Source organism: Larus michahellis, chromosome 2 (genome assembly GCF_964199755.1).
Source record: "Larus michahellis chromosome 2, bLarMic1.1, whole genome shotgun sequence".
Taxonomy (NCBI): domain Eukaryota; kingdom Metazoa; phylum Chordata; class Aves; order Charadriiformes; family Laridae; genus Larus; species Larus michahellis.
Window position 1 is genome coordinate 39,716,535 of NC_133897.1, and position 19,403 is coordinate 39,735,937.

The 19,403-nt window shown below is 39.3% G+C and overlaps 1 protein-coding gene across 1 annotated transcript; it reads right to left on the bottom strand.

Moving 5' to 3' along the window:
- Positions 1 to 344: 344 nt before the first annotated feature.
- Positions 345 to 19,005, bottom strand: DAZL (deleted in azoospermia like). The gene is made up of 11 exons (XM_074573471.1): positions 18,865 to 19,005; positions 14,068 to 14,202; positions 13,689 to 13,780; positions 12,229 to 12,280; positions 8,238 to 8,304; positions 7,775 to 7,908; positions 6,283 to 6,360; positions 5,375 to 5,425; positions 2,882 to 2,986; positions 2,015 to 2,113; positions 345 to 1,266 (listed from the first exon to the last, which is right to left on the bottom strand). The coding sequence occupies exons 1-11, from the start codon at positions 18,868 to 18,870 to the stop codon at positions 1,213 to 1,215; spliced, it is 873 nt and encodes a 290-aa protein (XP_074429572.1). The 5' UTR covers positions 18,871 to 19,005; the 3' UTR covers positions 345 to 1,212.
- Positions 19,006 to 19,403: the final 398 nt, after the last annotated feature.

A 19,403-nucleotide genomic window follows, 5' to 3' on the forward strand; every position in this document is an offset into this window, starting at 1 on the left:
ACATGCAATCCTATTCAAACTCATGTATACATTCTCAAAAAAAGAGGCATGATTTCATTTTCAGTCTAGAGAGGTTGAGGTGTTGGGAGTAGGAGAAGAAAAGCAAACTAAGACACAACATATATGCAAGACTCAATACAGTCCTCAGTTCTACTCTTTCAAAACTGCAGCTAACTACTACAAAATCAAGGTTGTTTACCATGAATTTATAGTAAGTGGAATTCTCATATAGGATAATAAATCTTCAATAGCTTCAACAAATCTTTATTATGCTGTATGACTTTCTCAAGGTAGCATAAAAATTAATTACTATTATATTAGCGCGTCACTAGAAGTTTCAGAAGCCAAGTCAAAATAAAAATTTATTTTAATTGTTTCAAAACACACGACTAAAATCTACATAATTATTAAAATAAGCTTACATATACTCTTTGATTAACAGTTTGCATCACACAAAGACATATTTTAAATGCAGTATTTTCCTCACAATTTTAACATACAGGTATTGCTAAAATTTTTCAAGTAAAAAAAGCACACTCTACTGAGTAGCCAATACAGCTAATTACGTTCTTGCACCTTAAGTTACATATTGGAATTTTAGGATTCTCTTAATTACTTTCCCAAAACTAATAATGATGCTCAAGACTGCAGGTACATAAACTGTCATTAATGAATATAACCACATTTGATTATGTAGCTTAAAGACAACCAGGACTTAAAGGGCTTCAGTTGAGTTACAACTTGATGTCTTCTGTTCCACTGATTAAGAACTCCATTTTAAAATACAACCTCTTGGGCAAGTAACTGCTTCCATTTTTAAACTGCAAGAGGTAACTGGTCAGTGTTAGTCACTTAAATTGTGGTTTAAGAAAAACTAAGTGTAACATGCAAACTGTACCTTAAAGCTCAGAAGAAAATCCACATGCAGCAAACAAACTGAGAGTGTTTTTCCCATGCAAACTCTTTAACATTTCAGTTAGTTATCAGAGGAAGCATGCAAACAATTAATAAAACCTGGAAGTTTGTCAACTATTACAGCAACTTTAAACTTCAAACTACTCAAGCAAAACAAACTGTATTGGAACAGGTAGAACAAGAACACAAACTTCAACTGGAAGCAACTTTTTGAAAACTGTTATGCTGCGTGTATTGCTAAACTGAACTGTAGTAACATCAAGTTAATGAATTTAGATACTTTGAAGTCTTTGTTGATCAAACACTTTTGAGTACTGCTCTTCCTTTTCTGAAGTGATGCGCCTTCCTCTCCTGGAACGGGATAAGAGAAGACAGGAAAAAATTTTTCTAGCTAATAATCAGAATGAGGCAACTGAATTTTCATGAAAGTTATCTCAAGACCTTTATACTCTATTTAACACCCTCCAAAACTGATAAATACAGCCTCTGTATTCCTGCTTCAGAGTACATATGCCTAGGTCACATGTCTGTCCTTTGAAAAAAGGAAGCAAAGTCTTAAATATAACATTAATAAAAACCAAAAGTTAAACACTGCTTGGAGTGTAATCAGAAACTGCAATCCTACAGAGACTGAACGCATACAGCAAAAATACCGTTACCAGCTACCAACCTAGACTACAGTTTATTGGTTAAAGCATAGGTATTTTACACAAAGTATGGAGAGCCACCATCCACAGTGGCAGTTCACTGGTGTAAAGACTACCACGGCTCAAACCCAACATCCCCTAGGATGTAAAACTAGGGAGTAACCCACTGCCCTTTCAGCAATTTGTTATTGAGAAGTGATTAGCCAGCCTCATGCTCTAAATATCCACAAGTTGACTGTTCAGCAATTTTTTTATGCAGTTTTGCTTAAATCCACTGAACCCAATTTCAGCACTTGTTTCCAGCATTAAGCAACTGAGAGCCAAACCCATACATCTGAGAGTACGTACAAGAAAAAATTCAAATGGCATCCCTTCATCTTTATGGTACCTGTAGGTGAACAAACTGAAGGTGAGCTGTGTTCTAGGGATTTAATTTTGCTTTCACTACGTACCTTGAAGTAGTCTTCTTGTGATACAAAGGTGTTCCTCAAACGGTTCTCAGGATTAAACAAACAGGATACTACTGTTTGTATGCTCCTGTCCACAGACTTCTGAAATACAGTTATAGGTACATCTACAACAATACTGATTTTCTTAGTTAGGCCACTACTAGCGATGAAAGCATGTCACAGGGTTTACTCTGCATTCAGGATTCCTCTCAACTACGTTATGCTCCCTGAGCATTTTGGGGTTTTTTGTTTTGTTTTTTTTTTTTTTACATCTTTTAATCTTGCTAACTGATTATCACCCTTAGATGTTAACAACGTAACAGTTCTGACCAATGACACACCAGTTCAGTTGGGGAATAGGCTGACAGATGAAAAATGAAGTCTCAATTAGAAAATTCAATTCAGAGTCAACTGTTGGCTAAACTGGGGTCACCTTCCACAAAAGAAAGTGAAGAAGGGAGTAAAACATTACCGATTCAGATGCTTGAAGCTTAAAATAAATCTGTGTAAGACAGCAGGCAGTGCTATCTAACCTTTTTTAGTACCTGCAATTCCCCTTGTAATTCTCAGCAGATTAAGTAAGGCCTTGTCACTTAAAAACATTATTGTACTTAATGAAGTAGAACATGTATTTTATACAGACCTCAGCACTACAGACAAGCACTACTAATAGTTTCAAGGAAACATGCGAGGCTGCTGAAGTTATACACAGACATTGGACACAGTGGATTGAGTTGCTACTTTAGCCAGTTGCTCTAACCTTAATTTCTATGATACTGGTCAGAGACCCTCTTCACGTAATCCTCACATGCAAATTTCTGGGAATAGTATTTATGACAAAAAACATTAAAGCTTTGAGAAAGTACTTACCTTCTGTGGACTGTTAGTAGACGACTGCGTGGGCTCTGGGACAACACATTCTGTCTGTATAAGTTCTGGATCCTCAGTGCAGTGATAGCTTACTGAAGTATAAACCTGTATAGTTTTTTAAATATTGCAGTGTTTCAGTAACGCTGGGCAAACAGGCACAGTTGTGCTGTCATTGGTCCTCACCACCACTTTATCTTCACGCTTTTGATAAAAGTTTCACAAGTGGGGAAAATGCTGTACCCTGTTCTATCAAGACAGTTCTACTTCCTTCCAAAGAGGATATATTCTAGTTAGTGTCTCTTCTCCCCACTGTAATCACTCTTGAGATCAGCTCCTCAACCTACTTCCTCCATGTATGGCTTTTGCTGTCAAGCATATTGAGCAATAAAGGCGTTCACTGAGAATTTGAGACAACCAGCAAGAAAATTCAAGAGATTAAACACCAAAATCAAATGAAGGAGGGGGAAGCAAAACATCTACCATCACCGCCCTTCCAAGAAGTTGCTTTTCTCTGTACAGTTTCTTTCTTATTTTAAGCTTCCTTCATGCTAATATACTATATTTTAAGATGTAAAATGGTCTAGAAAAGCAAAAGACATTTTACAGCCTTTTAAAAAAAAAAACACAAAACCAAAACACTCCCCACTTCCCTCTGCTTACAGTGCAGTGTTGCAATTGACAATCCAATGAAGGGTTTAATCACAATAGCAAAGAGCCTGATAAAGCAGTTACTCTTTATGGAAACATCTTTCCAGAGAGGACTGGTAGGTTTTACAGCTAATTTTACCAGGATTTCTATGTCAGGTTTAAGCATTCTCACTTTTCAGGGGTGAATTTATCAACTCCCCCCCCAAAGTAGTCACATTTACCCAGACTTGACTGTAGTTTTCAGTTTCTTGCAACATCACTCTTAAAGATGTTATTTGTGATTACTCACAGCAACCACAAGGTGTACCACCTGACACTCCCAAAAGCCCCTGAACACTGCACTGTAATTTCAAACTGGCAATATCGTCAGATACAGAAGCCTAGAGGGTTAGCAGACTATTTCTTTCTGCGCACCATCCCTAACCATCAAAAGGTATTTCATATCTGACCTCATCGCAACTGGGGCATTCCATTTATGAATGGAAATTACGATTATCCACCAAACAAATAGGTAGATAATAAAGCAGTAGACTGAAGGATGAAGTTTCCTATCTCCTTATGTGCCTGTCCTCTTTTGAGTCCGTAAAGCATGACAACGTCGCTTAACCAAGATAGTTCCAGAAAAGTTGTCAGCTTGTAAGCAATCAATCTGCAGTAAGTAATCAAGCTTAAAATGTCTAATGAGAACCATCATGCACACCTACTCTAAAAACTCTTTGTCTTGCTACCATTTAATTGCTAATAGATATACTGCAGCTGGTTCATGTTCATGGATGTTATTCAACAAAAATTATTTCAAGCCAACAGGGTAATCAGTATTCTAGTGACTTCTGAACTCTTTTGAGTCCGTTTCTTCCCCCAGTAAAGCAAAGATAATTCTCACCAACAGAAATACAGACTTCCCATTAAAAAAAAAAAAAGGCTGCTTCTCTACTGAGAAGCTCTAAGTAAAGCTTAGTACACATGACTGGAAGTGAGCAGGAATAAAGTATTTTTCTAATATGATCAGAGACAGAGTTAGCAGATGCATGCAGGCAACAACCTATACACACATAAAGTTCCATTTTCTCCATACACACACACACCCCCCATTTACCTTCCACACATTCTACAGACATCTGCTGGGAATTAGCCTGAAAGAAATACTGTTCAGAAGAAAATTAAGTATTACAGCTTTTAAATACCTAATAGAAGCCGTATTCAATAAATACAAGATTATACCTAAAGAACATAAAAATGCCGAAGATGCAAGTTTAAGTTCCAAAACTGTTAAAGAAATACACAGCATTTTTTCCTCTCTTGTGGATGTCACAGAAAACAAGTAATTTCTTTAGAAGCCATCAGCACCATCTACAGTCTGTAGCAGACTGGCAAATCATTTAAAAAAAACAGTTGAAAGGAGCCAAAAAAAAGTAATCAGTATTTCCAAAGCAGAGTATTTTGAGGCTTTTTAACTTTTAAAAAGGTTTGGAACAATGAACAGTAATATTAAACAGATTTTTATGACTCAGGGTTGTGTATCAGGTCACCACTTAATTTTCTTTCAACTTTTCATGAAAAACCAGTTCTGTACATGTTGAAGTTCCAGAATTCTGTGACCAAAACATATGGAATAACACCATAAAACAGGTAGTTCTGTTTTGCCAGGCAGCTCCTAAAAAAAGCACCATGTCAGTAGGAAATCCTAAACAATTACCTACTCTGTCAGCAGCTACAGATTTGTATAGACCAGATTACATACCGATCCAAAACAACAGTCTGATTTTTTTTTTAAAGTATCAAGTTTTCAGAATAGTGTGCTAATGGAGAAGACAAAATTCCAAAAGTTTAAATTGGTAGACTTACCGGAGGCATAACATAATTTCTTTGCTCCCCAGCAAGCCATTGTGGTTGAACCTTAAACAAGAATTGGACAAGAACCAGCTTTTATTCATTCACTTCCAACACAGGCAAGTTAACTGCTCTTTAAAAGCATTTATAACATTTCATGTCTGGATTTTTCATTAAACAGTAGTTCACATTCTTCTGTCCAGCAAGATAGCTTTTTCACATGTACCTCACAGTGTTTAGCACAAGTTCATCCACGAATTCAATTACCTCCTTCCTCTTCTCATTCCAAGTTTAAAAAAATTAAAATAAGATTTTTAAAGATCAGGAAAATAAGGGGAATCATATCAGCCACACTGAAAACATCTCAACCTCTAGTTATTTCCAGTTACTAAACTACTTCTAGTTTAGTTTCAATAACAGGACTCACTCACACATTTCACTTATGAGTTCAAAAAAATCACTATCAGCTAAATGCCTTCCCAGGCATTTTTAGAGCTCAAGAGCACATCCCCTCTCTATATACATCCCATATTTATATAGTCTAATATGACTCAGTGATTCAGTTTTAAGTAACTAACATCAACTGCCCACACTACAGCATGTACAAATGCAAAGCTCCTTCCCACTGAGGAAAAAGTATTACTGATCCATGTAAGTTTTGCTAATTTGGAAGTTGTTTTATCATTGCATATTTTAAAAAAATCAAACTAAAAAAGAATATGCAAAGTTATTTATGCATTAGAATAAAAATATCACCAATTTTGGGGTTTCCCCCCCCGCCCCCATGAAGCAGGAGCTGAAGAGAAACAGAACTCACAGAAAAAGAAACACAGAAAGATAAAACTCTGGTTAACACTGTTCATTCCATTCAAGTTTTGCCAGGTATCAAACACCCTTTCTGTTGCTACTTAAGAATTACATACCTGATAGTTGTAGGCTGGCTGATATCCTACAGGGACTTGCTGCTGTATCAATACAGCCGGTGAACTGTATGGGTATGTCTGCAAAATAAAGCTTTTTTAAAAACACAACTTTGAAGCAAGATAAAAAGATATTTGTAAAGGTATTTATGAAGTCAGGAGCACATTTTTAGAAATATGTAGTCGCATTATTACTTCAATTCCTGTTTCAGACTAGCTTAATTATTTAAAAGCAACTTTACAGATTTACCATGGCACTTCAGCACTTCAGGCACTAAAAATCTCAAGTGGAATTCTAAACTATTACATATCTAAAAATCCCACATCTGCTTGTAGCTGATCTTCTAAGTTGTTTCAGAAGTACAACTCCCCTCATGAACTTTCTAAAGTAGACCCGAAACAGACCAACTACCATGAAATAATGGACTATTGCCTGAGGATCGGTTTTTTAAGTCAAAGGCAAGCCAAGTATTACAATTCAGAAAGTTTCTAAGCATTTCTTCTCTGCAAGTATTTTGACACACAGTGTTAACCCAGAACCTTCTCAGCTTCTTCAGCTAATAGTTAAGGCACATCCCAGCATTTAAGAGACCAGGTCCTCCTATGCTATTTCGCTGTCCCAATAGAGAATCAGCAAGAGTATTACTATCAAGCTCCCTGCCTTAGAAAAGAAGTATTTGTGAGTCACTGCAGCCTGCTATCTTCATTTGCTTAAGAAAATATACAAAACAGAATCAGTTTGCAATTAATATTGTTCTGTTGTATTGCCATATCATACAGGGTTAATACAGGAAGAAACTATAATTTGGAAACCCTTCTATTCACAGGACAGGACTCATAACAAGGCCAGAAGTACTCTGCCTACACCTCAGTAGAAATGCTCATTGAAGTACCAATAAAGGGATGTCCTGTAGGCATAACGTACTGGTCACAGCTGTTAACAGCAGATGCCATCACAAAGTGTTCTTACAAACACACAACAGCAGTTTAGAAACAAGAATTTATTTGGCTAGGAGGATTAAAAAAGAAAAAAGAATTATTACAGCCAACTTCCAGTTCCATACTTGTTTTAAAAAATACATTTTAAAGTTTGTGGTTTATTTTGAGGCAGGGCAGCAGTATATTAAATATCTGGATGCATTTGATTTGTGCAGTGTATCTGTCAAGATGAACTTAAAAACAAGATCACTTAAGAACTGTTACATAATTAGATCTTAGTTCTACCTTCAACAGTTTTCTCATTCCCAAAATGCAAATTATCTCCCCATCTTTTGTTTTTTATAAAGAGATCACATCAGTGAATAAATTTTTCAAAGTTGTTGGCATTCTTTTGAAGCGGTTTGAAGTTGGGTGCTTCTTATTGGATAAAGTAACATGAAAACAAGGAGGTACAGTAAGATTGAAATCTCAATACATATTCCTGAAGTTGTATGTGCTTGCACCTTCAAAAAGTATCTAATTATGACTGAAAAATCAGTGGCATGAACAGCCTTACCTGAACATACTGTGTTACTGGGCTCATTACAGCTGGAGGCTGCATATATGTCTCTGTATTTTGATTACCCCATACACTATGGAACTGTGGTGCGGGAGGATTGAAGACTAAAGGTCTGGGATGCACATAAGAACCTTGTTTTAAAGGAAAGAAAAAATAAAGCATGAAGACATTTTCACATGTATTTCATTAATAATCAGAATTCAAGCTGCAGAAAAACTTAGTGTTTTGGCTCTTAAATTTAACTCAACACTATCTGTATTGTGCTACTAACCTCAGTTTTATAATCAAAACTGTCCAACATCACACAAGTAGTGAGGTCATAAAATTCAGAACTGAAGTTTAATTGCAATATACATATTACATCAGATAAAAAGGATTTGCAATGTTAGCGTATAATTAAGAAAAAACAAATTGGCAATATATACTTGTAGTATGAACAAGATTTTTTATATTTACTTACACAAGTTCTGCTGCTTTCTAATTGCTGGCCCCAGTTTCAGCTTTTTGCCATGGAAGTTGATTTGTGACTGAAAAACAGGTTATTCTGTAAGCTGGGGAAATCTGTGAGGTGGGTGGTTTGCTTTATTTTTAAAGAGACTGTACTCTGCTTCTACAATGCAGTATCATCAACTCACACAGGTCCAACAGCCTCTGTTCTCCTCTCCTACCTCAACACCTTAGACCTTTTAACTTTAGTTTACTGCAATGCTCTCAGCATACCTGTTTGCCCACTCACTGACTCTCCAAACCTGTTATATATCACTTGCCTTAAAAGCAACATGCACTACTAGTAGTTTGCAACTACATATTAGCTGACTGTCATCCTTCTGGTTTTATACACAGATTCAAACTATTCTTGCCTCTGTAAGAATATTACTGTGGAGTGACCATAATCTAGGTTCCCTTGAAACCCTATTTACATCATCACTTACCTTCCTTCCCAAACTTCCTAACAGGCTTCACTAACATGTTAGAGGCTGTCCACCTACTATTAAAGGAAACGGAAGGCTGTAGCATGCAGGTAAACAGTAGTGCTTAGACTATATTCTCTCTAGAGAAATTTTCACATGCATTCCTTCAGAACATCCAACAAACACGCTGCTACTTTGCAACGTTTCTGGCCAAAGCATCTATGCAGCACACAGACTAATCAAGGAAGAGTGAAACTGAAATATGGTTCACATGTTCTTTAAAGACACAAACCCAGGAATACAAGCATCTGAAAGACTTGCAAAACAGGGCTGGAAGCACTCTTAAACAGTCTGCAAATGCCTGAGGCACACATAACTTATCATTCTGCAAGTTCTGCCCAAATGCTAGCTTACACAGAAGGCAGGATTTCAGGCTACCCATGATTGATTACTGCTTTGCCAGCACAGTAACGGGGGCCATGACAAAAGCACACAAGAATTTCAAGCGCCTTCCCTCCCTGCAGAAGTTGAATTCTGTGTTCTTCAGCAAAACTGCTTAGTTTGAAAACTAGAACATTCACCAATGTATGTAGGCCAAAATGGCACCACAGCATCCTCACACTTCAAGGTCTAGTTGGACTGACTGTAGAAGAGGGCCTGTAAGATTTTGTTCTCTGTAAGATTACAGTTAAAGCCTGGAGTATAAGGAAGCTGCTTTAATGCATGATTTAAGCAGATTAATATTTATTCAGGTACTAAGGAACTTCTCCACACAAAACTCCCAAAAGAGAATTCACCTTTGGGTCTGATCTCACATTCTCTGTCAAGATGGTGACAAGAAACACATTTACCTACCTATGAAAATGTGTATAGCACATATGACGCTACCTAAAGTAGGTACTGTGTTACAGTTCAGAGGGCTACATTGAGATTTACAAATGCTTTACACATCAGAAGTGAAAGATTTTTTTTTTTACCCCAACTAAAATTTAGTACCAAGTATGAAAATCAGTATTAGATGCAGATACACAGTCCATCTAGATTCAGTCTTATGCAAGACTAAGGACTTGCCTGCTTCAGAAGAAAACATGCAGTCTGCAATCTTAACAGACACCCCACTAAGTTTTTTCCCCCCATTTCTGCAAAAGAGTGCTTTGAACATAAGAGCAACTTTACTGTTGATTGTAAAAATAAGCAAAATAAGTAGAATAATAGTGATATTAAAAAAAGTCTTATGTGATCATCTTATCATGCTGATAAAACAGAATAAAGTAAGATGTGGGTGGGAAAAAAAGATGAAATACCCTGACCAGCTTGACAGGTGCCTTTTTTTTATTGACCCTGCAATCCTGTTGTGCCCAGAACCACGCAACCACCTTTTCCACCTGGGCAACAAGAGCTCTTGGAAGACAGGCCTCCCCTCAAAGCAGAAGGTAGCTTTCTGTTCTGAACCATGAACGGATTCACTGTGGACCAGAGTGCAGTTACAAACGGAATCAGACTTAAATCAGAATAAAAATACTTTCAGGTTGCACAAAGTTACAGAGCTAGGGAGATAAACACAGGCATCTAGGGTGATTCTAACCACAGAGAGACTCTGTGTTGTTCGTTTACATAAAGCATTGTGACCACTCAGTACAGATAATGCCTGAAATGATTTAGTGAGGCGATCTCACCTATTGACTTGAGCTCTAAAATGCAGATGTTCATTCTTTCCCTTTTTCCATCCCTGCCAGAAGCCAACAGCTGTGTAAGGTGACTTCTATATGGATGTGCTTCTTCCTGACAAGGTACAATAATTTGTACTGCCTGTACACCTGAAATCTGCACTGAGAAGAAAATGTGCCATATACCTACGTGTCTTGCAAGATGTCTGATATACAAAATCACATCAGTGAGCACTACATTAACAGAGATACACTGAAGGCTTTTAGTTTCAAAGAAATGCACGCAAATTCAGCAATGTACATGGCTCAAACAACAATGTTACTGAAGGTCTCTGCAGACATTGTTGCCTCAGAGCAAGCATTCCACAGTGATCTAGTACAATAAATGTAACCCATGCTGAAAAAAAATATTCTCATACAGAGTCTGTTGCTCAATACAGCAGTATTTTCATCCGCATACCATGAGAGTTAAAGAACAGTAAGCTTCTGAAATCTTTTGGTGAGAATGAAGAATCCCCTACTGGAGTTTCACCACTCTCCACTTTGTTCAAACATGTTCTCTTCCCCCTTAAGATGGACATAAGTCCTCAGCACAAGAAGGTCATGGACCTGTCAGAGCAGGTCCAGAGGAGGGCCAAGAAGATGAAGGGCTGGAGCAACTCTCTTATGAGGACAGGCTGAGAGTCAGGGCTGTTCAGCCTGGAGAAGAGAAGGCTCCGGAGACACCTTGTAACAGCTTTCCAGTATCTGAGGGGGGCCTACAAGAAAACTGCAGAGGGACTTCTTACAAGGACATGTAGTGATAGGACATGGGGTAATAGCTTCAAACTGGAAGAAAGTAGATTTAGATTAGATAGCAGGAAGAAATTTTTCACTATGAGGGTGGTGAGGCACTGGAACAGGCTGCCCAGGGAACTTGTAGATGCCCTGTCCCTGGAGATGTTCAAGGCCAGGTTGGATGGGGCTTTGAGCGCCCTGCTCCAATGGGAGGTGTCCCTGCCCATGACAGGGGGGTTGGACTAGATGATCTTTAAGGCCCCTTTCAACTTAAACCACTCTATGATTCTAAACACATCTGAACATATCACAGGAATGTGTGCCTGGCACATTCATCTGGATTTGTCTTTCCAATCTACTTCCCTATCCAAGAGCTCCAGAAGCAAATGAGAGACTGTTCATCCTCCAGAGACATGGGGAGTTTTCTGAGGCGAAGACTACAGAGAGGGAAATATTTTAGTACATGTTATTTTCACAGTTATTGCACCCATTCTGAAGTCTTAAGAGCAGAACTAGAGCTGTAACAGTTCTAACCCTTTATGTCCTGTATGAACTACAGGAAAACCATGAGACATATGAACAGTTGCATCTTATAGTCAACGAAGCTTAAAAAAAAAATACTTGTAGCATGTGTAGCATCCAAGTGCACAAATACCACAAGAGAGAAGCATAACTTCAACAGCTGAGACTAAAGTCAAAAAACTAATACTGTTCTCTATGTTACTGTTACTCCCAATAATAACACTGACAGGTCTATGTATCTGCTATAAGCACAAGGGTTTTATGACAATGATCCAATACAGAAAGCAAGCAGCCAAAACACATGAGGCTTTCAAGCATATAAATAAATGAGAATGACCAGAAATACAATGACATGAGATGTTCAAGCACACCAAGGCTAAAACTGCTTTTGTTTCTTAATTAAGTAAATATACAAGATTCTACCTACAGTAGAGATTTTAGCAAGCTCACTTTCTGGGCAGCCCTACTTTTCTTGTCCTAACTTACTCTACAGGGGACGTGACTTGGTTTCCCCTGAACACGTCTCCAGCCTTCACTTATAAACTTCTTCAGATAATTTATGCAAAGAGCTTACTTCTACTATTTTTTGAACATCCACATTCTCCAGGAAAGATACAAATCCATACCTGAAAAGAAAGAAAGTTATTCAATAACTCAATTTTCATTTGCTTGTTAGATAAATTATTTTGAACGTGACCAATTAACAGCATACATGCCAGGTACATTATATTGCATGCCAAAAGTATCAAATAGGACATTAGTTTATGATTCAGCATGAAAATGTATTTACTGCTAACTAGCAGCATATGCCACTGGGCCAGATGAAAGGAATTGAATGCCAAATTCTAGAATAATACTAAATCAATGTAAGGGCTATTTTTCCATTTCCACTAACTCAGAAAGTAAAAAAAAAACCTCCATATTACTAACTCAGAAAGTAAAAAAAAAACTCCATATTACTAACTCAGAAAGTTAAAAAAAAAACCAAACCTTTTAAGATCTGAATCAAATTTTTTATTTACTACAGAGATTTGGATGAAAGCAGGCATTACAGGAACAGTGACACCAGTGCAGGAAGTGATCCTTGAAGAAGTTTTTATTTCACTGTCCCCTAGTTTATCCAGTCTATAAAATGAGTAATTTCAGAGCCTAGTTTTATCAATTGATGGAGTATGTCAATTCATTATTGATGCTCAGAATGTACACAGGCTACTAGCACAGCAGAATTCACCACGAACACTAGCAAGGGAAACGAGGAAATAAAACATATTTCCAGCTCATGCATTACCACATATGCGTAAGAAAAAACATGGATTTCTAGGATCTCCCCACAGAACCTTATGAAAAATTGTGCTGGAATGAACCTCCAGAGGGTGAAGACTACTTCTCAAAGCAAGGATAACCCCAAACTGGGAAAGCTACCCCAGAACTCAAACTAAGATCCTATATAGCCTTATTTAAGTGTTTTACCACAGACAACTCAGAATTTTTCTATATCCAATCCGAATTTCCTTTGCTTCAACTTTACTCACTTACTTAGTTTCACTCTTCACCCAAACGAGTTTGGTTGTTTTCTCTACAACTTATCCCTAAGTGTCAGAAGAGTGCAGTCCCATGGCCCTGAATAAACCATCTACCCCTTCTCTTAACAAGAAACTGGAGAGAGTTCAGGGTGGTTAACTGCTGTAGCCATCAGACAAGTCCTATGGAGGAACTGTCTGCAGAAGCATCACACAGGTTTCAAGCTTTGTTTCCACTGGTTAAGTGGAATAATAATAAAATTAAGTGACAACCCTCTCTTCCCTGAACAGACAGGCTGAAGTCAGAAGAATCAGGCTGTTCTTTATACAATTATACAAATTTAGGGGCCACCTAGATTAACAGGTTTCACAGTGTTAATTCACAACAGAAAACTACAGCTAGCATTAAGGCTTAAGCACATCAAGTGTGTTGCTAAATAGCTGCTCATATAATCGATGACAAATTATGTCCACATCAACAGCAACTTCAAAGAACTATTCGTGTTCTGCTCACCCTTTGGAAACACCAGTTCTGTCAGTGATTATTTTCACCTCTTTCACAGTACCAAATCGTTCGAAGAAACTCCGAATATCTGCTTCATTCATCTAAAAGAAACAAAGTCTTAAACTTCTTCAAATGCATTCAACTTTTTTTAACTGATTTAAAGCAGACAATACCATTTTTAAACCCATCTTCTGCTACATAAGAACTAAAGTTACTCACCTGTTCCAAAAGTCTCTCATGACACTGCAATACCTTAAGATTGGTACACACACACATTAAAAAAAACCCACACACACCACAAAACCAAGAACTAACCCCGGAGTTAAATTCCCCATTTCCTTCCCACTGAAGTGCCCTATTCTATCTTAAACAATTAAAAATATAATACCCTTATATCAATTCCACCAACAAAGACGGTGTTTGGCATGATTTTTCCTTCCGGTAAAACATATCCTTGACTGGTTGTTGACAAACGGGTGTTATCCTCTGAGACACCTGCACACTGGGCCTCCACATTTGCAGACTGAAAAATTTAAACAGAAATACATATTCCAGTCAAATTATTATAGTACACTAAGATACAAGAACACCTGCATCTTCCTATAGATATAGCATGGGACAATGAATTTCAATAGCACCTTTCCAATTACTTAAAGCAAGTACTTGCTGCAACTAGACCATTCATTGGAAAACAAGTAATTATTCTAAGCAGCTTTAAAAATTTACATCTAGACCTAACCTAGCCTACGGTAAGTAGTAGTAGACTATATGGAGCTTTATGACCAGTGTTGCTACTACCAAACACAGAGTGAGAATGCCAACATGACTCATTTCAGAACTTTCCCAAATTCCTTTCAGATGTAAGCAAGAAATTAAATTCTGTAGTGATACGATTTCCTGTAAATTGATTATCCAATAGAATAAATTTCATCATCTTCCTGGTCAAAAGCTTTTAATACTTGAGATGCAAGTAAGCTTACAACAGCCTTAGAGCACAGGTAATAGGGTTATACTACAAGTTAGCTGTAAGAAGAGCAATCAAGACCTTAATGGAATATCCATGTTTTTCATTTTCTCAGAAAAAAAAGATTTTGTCAGTTTAACTACAACAGGAATATGAATGACTACAAACTTGTTTCCAAGTTGTCTGCACCAAAGCAGGATCTTAAGAATGCACTGCATATACAGAAGAACTGGAAAGAACGTTAATCTTATAAAGCAACTACAGTCATGATATGCTGTGCACACCCAGGCTTCAGATGCACCCTTTTGGTCGTGGAGCATTTTGTCACAACGTAGGAGTTATGCGTTTATTCAGCACAAAGGAAGATACTATGCTCCCTAAACAAACTAATTCAATATTTTGTTCAGATGAACAGACCACATGCAATTCTATTTCTTGTTACTGATGCTAGCAAAGATGCCTTCCCTACTCTGAAGGGTGTTTTACCAAAAGTACATACAACAGCTAAACCACATTAGCACGACAGGCACCGCAAACTCTAGCCCCTCTCATCTTCTACCCTCCTAAATGAATGGTTCTAGCTATGTGCCATGCTTTGCCTGGCTGGTAAGAACATAAACCGCTCTTGACTAGTTCAGTGTTACTGATCCCTCTATATTAGTGCACTCTGAAACGCTAATAAGGTTCTCCTTACAATTCAGCTGGTGTGGCACCATCCCTACTTCAGATACTCCAAACTTTGACTAAATCAAAGTTATCTGGTATTTTGAAACCTAGTAATTTGCAATAGGTAGCATCCAATTTTCCAACATAATAATTTTCATGTTTAATGCAGCTGTGAGTGACAAGTACTCATTCAAACTGAACATCCAGGAAGGGAACGAGAAAATTACAAGAACCAAACTATACGTGTGGCACTGGTTTGCCTAGCAATTAAAACAAGGCCAAAACTAGAATTCAGCCTTCTAAATATGATTTCAGTGTATCTGAACCAAATTAACAACACACCATTACCAAAAGCCAGAGAGGGCTTGCTCCATTCCTGCACCTCCTCTGTAGTAACAGGTTCTAACACTTGTCCATTCAAATTAAGCTGCCTCAACTCAATTTGGTAGCAAGATTAACGGGAAGTGAACAGTTTTTCACCCAATTAGTATTCTGCTATTGTATAGAACTTATTAGCTTACTATGCTATCAGACAAGCACCAGATCCACCTCAGGATCAGTAGATGCAGAAGAGGAAACGGAGATGGCTTAGCCTCTTCTTCCGAGAGGCATTAAGCCATCAATTCAGTTCAAAACCATTTCATGAGGCTATACCTTAGACAGAATCTGATTCAATCACACCAAATACTGTTTCCTACACTCAATTTACTCACTGACTATGCTTCCTATTGCAAAAATCATTCCCTTCCCTTCATCCTCTAAGTCCCTCTACCCTCCAGTGAAGTTGGAAACCACAACTTCCACTGTGTTGAGTAATGATTGTGTAACAGAATATTTCTCCTGTAAACAGAGAAAGGGTAGTTCTCCTCCTTCCCTCCTGTTGTACCACTGCACAAGGAAATCAAGCCTACGTTTCACAGGAGAAAACTTCTGCCGCACTTTTCAGACAGATCCACTTCTGATCCAAGCTCATTCTGTACTTATGTAAACTCTTGCGCTAGCATAAGAGCACAACAACAGCAAATAAAAGCAAGATGCAAAGAGAAGACCATTTCTCTGTCTGTACACCCAGATAAAGGGCATTTGAACTTAAATCTGAGATGAAACTGGAACTCTACAGCAACCTTAAGCCGACCTGTTGGCTTCTACTTCTTTCTGGATCTGTTTCAGCAAACCAGGCTGAGAGCTGTATTCACTCTGCTGTGCAAATTCTCTGGCAACCCAGAACAGGAAACAGCTCACAGCAGAGGCACCCAACAAGTGCCAGAACCACAAGGAAGTGGGTAGGTATACACATACTGCTGGTACACAAGTTGTAGATGGCCTTGGCTACCATGGAAGTGCAGCGTTTGTTTCTCACCCTAATGATAAGGAACACAATTTTCAAGGAAAATACACTTGCTTAATGCTTTTACACATTAAATATCTAAAAGAAAGAGCAAATAGGCTATTTAGGCATTCTGATAAATCGGTAAATGTCAAAAATAGGCTGTAAGATCTGTTAACACATGTATTTCTTAGAACTTGAAAAGGAACTGTTGCTGAAAAATACACTGGTGAAAAGTCTTATAGTATGAAAACAGGAAACAAAATCTCCTCCTTTCAAAGTTACTTTGCAAGTCTTCAGTACTACAACGCAAAACTTTTGCGAAGTCAAACAAAGCATTGCCCTATCTAAAACCAAGTTATTTCACCAGCACAATAAGTAATTATTTAACTACCTAATACAGCATTAAGTAAACAATTGTATTTCTACATACAGTATGGGCAAAGCACTCACACTGCTGCTGAATCAGTGCGATTCAGCAAGCCTGAATCACCTAGTGTTGTCAAAATCTGGGGAATCCTGAAGTTGATCAATGGGCTATCCTAAAATTACCGCATCAGATGCCGTGACCCAACCCTTCAAAAATACTTTGTGGATATTTTTGTCTATCCAATTCATGACATATCTTTGAAATCAAATTTCTAGATGTCAGGAAACTTCGGGCTTACTCAGTTTTTCAGCTTACTGAAGTTAATAGGTTTTTCCCCTTTCTCTCATCACAAGGTAAATTTAATCCTTGCATTATTCCAGCAAGCAAATTTAAATTGATGCCAGGAAACTAGATTAACCTCTTCTTGGTTACAGTAATCAAGAGACTAGTTAGACCTTTGAAAAAAAAAAAAAAAGCCTACCGTTAGGGCCAGGCGGTGGAAATACCTAGCTAATCAAGTGGGTTACAAACATCACTTGGTCTTATGCACATCTAGGAGAGGAACACCTTCTCTTTTCTTTTGGCCACAGAAGTACAAGTCCCTGATTTCTCAGCCTTCTCCCCGTCTTTCCCTGTTTGTTTAAAATAAGTTGTAACCTTTTTCAATTTAAACATTTAAAACTCCCGATAGATGTCCGTCCGTGCAGACTTTCTGTGCCCAGAGACCGGTTACCATGACAGCACACTACCTACAGAAAGAACATGGCTGCGAGCAGGAGGAGAACGTCGTCGTCTTCCTACTAGGCAGCAGGTGGAGCCACCGCTCAAGTATGTCGTACGCTCGCACGCCAATGGCTGCGACTTCTAAGGTTTAACTTTTAAAAAAAAAGAACAACTACTTTTATGTTGAAGCGTCAGCGTTACAACCGCAAATTCCATTTGTCAAATTAAAAGAAAAAAAATTCCTGAAGAAGAAACGGCCGCTAGCACGGTGAAGGAGCAACGCGCGAGTTCAGGCGACAACTCCCACTGACCACACGGAGCCCCACAACGCGCTACGCGAAGCCTCCTTTTCTGGCAGGTTAAAAAAAAAGAAAAAACAGGCGGAAACGCCCCCAAGCCAGCGCGTTACGGAGCCAACAGCCGCCATTTAACGGCCTCACGTCCTGTGGGCTTCGCGCCTCGCCAAACGGCCTCGGTACCAGGCGAGGCGCAGAGGAAAAGGGTTTCACGCTCCTCAAGCGATGCGGGACAAAGGGAAAGCGCCCTTCTGAGGGCGATGGAAGCTGTTTTAAAGCCCCCGACGCCCGGGACGAGGGCTCCCGCCTGAACCTAACGGCTAGCTGGGGACAGGCGGAGGAGCGGCCGGTGAGGCCATGAACAGAGCGGAAAGCGGCCGGCGCTGCGGAGCGGCGCCATGTGGCAGAGCCGCCACAAAATGGCCGCTCGTGGTGTGAAGCGCGTCCTGTAGCGAAGTCCTCACCAGACCACGGCGCCGAGGGCTGAGAGCCGTCACACATTTCCCCCAGGCTTTTTACTCGCAGTATTCCCTCCCTAACCTTAATCTCTCACCTCCTCTTGAGACTTTTAAGTCTTTAAGGTATTAAAAATGACTAACCCTCATGGGTTTAGCTCAGGCAGCGGCGCACCCCTCACTGCGTTACAAGGCGACACTGCCGCAGCTCTGGGGATCCCCGTTCCTCACCTTGTAGTCAAGCTAAGAAAATTAAAGCCCCATTCCCACCTCCGCTCCCCGCGGGGGGACCCGAGGAAGGCAGTACACCGACCCACGGCTCAGCATCCAAGCGCACCCCCTTTCTCACCCCGCCGACCACGGCTCCCGTCCTCCTCCACTCACCATCATTCACCGAAGCTGAGGCAGGGCCCACACACTTAAAAATAAACGAGGTTTTGCAAAACAAAGATAATATGAACTTCCCTGAAAAAACCAAATACTAGACAGTCCTCTCTCTTTTTTTTTTGTTTTTTTCTGTGTTTTTTTTTTTTTTTTTTTTTTTCAGTTTAAAGGTGGAGAAAGGCGACTCCTCTGGGTTACCGCTCTTCTCCTTAAGTATCCCCAAGGGGGAAGGGGCGGGGAAAGGCCGCACCCGCCCTCGCCGCCCTCTCACAGCCGGCACCGCCGCGGCCCGGCCCGGGAGGGGCTCTCCGAGCGGTCGCCCCCTCCCTCCCGCGTTTCCTGGGTCAGCTCCTGTGTTGTCTGTGTTTTAGGAGACTAGTGTCTGTAGACAAAGCGTGAAGGGTACCGTAGCTTTTCTCTTTGTTTAAGAGATTAGGTGGGACTGTTGTTTGCGGCCTTTGAGCGGGACGTTGCTGTTGAGTGCGTGTGGTAGCAGGACGCTCCTGTCATTTTGACAAGGACTAGCACTTCACTTGGGT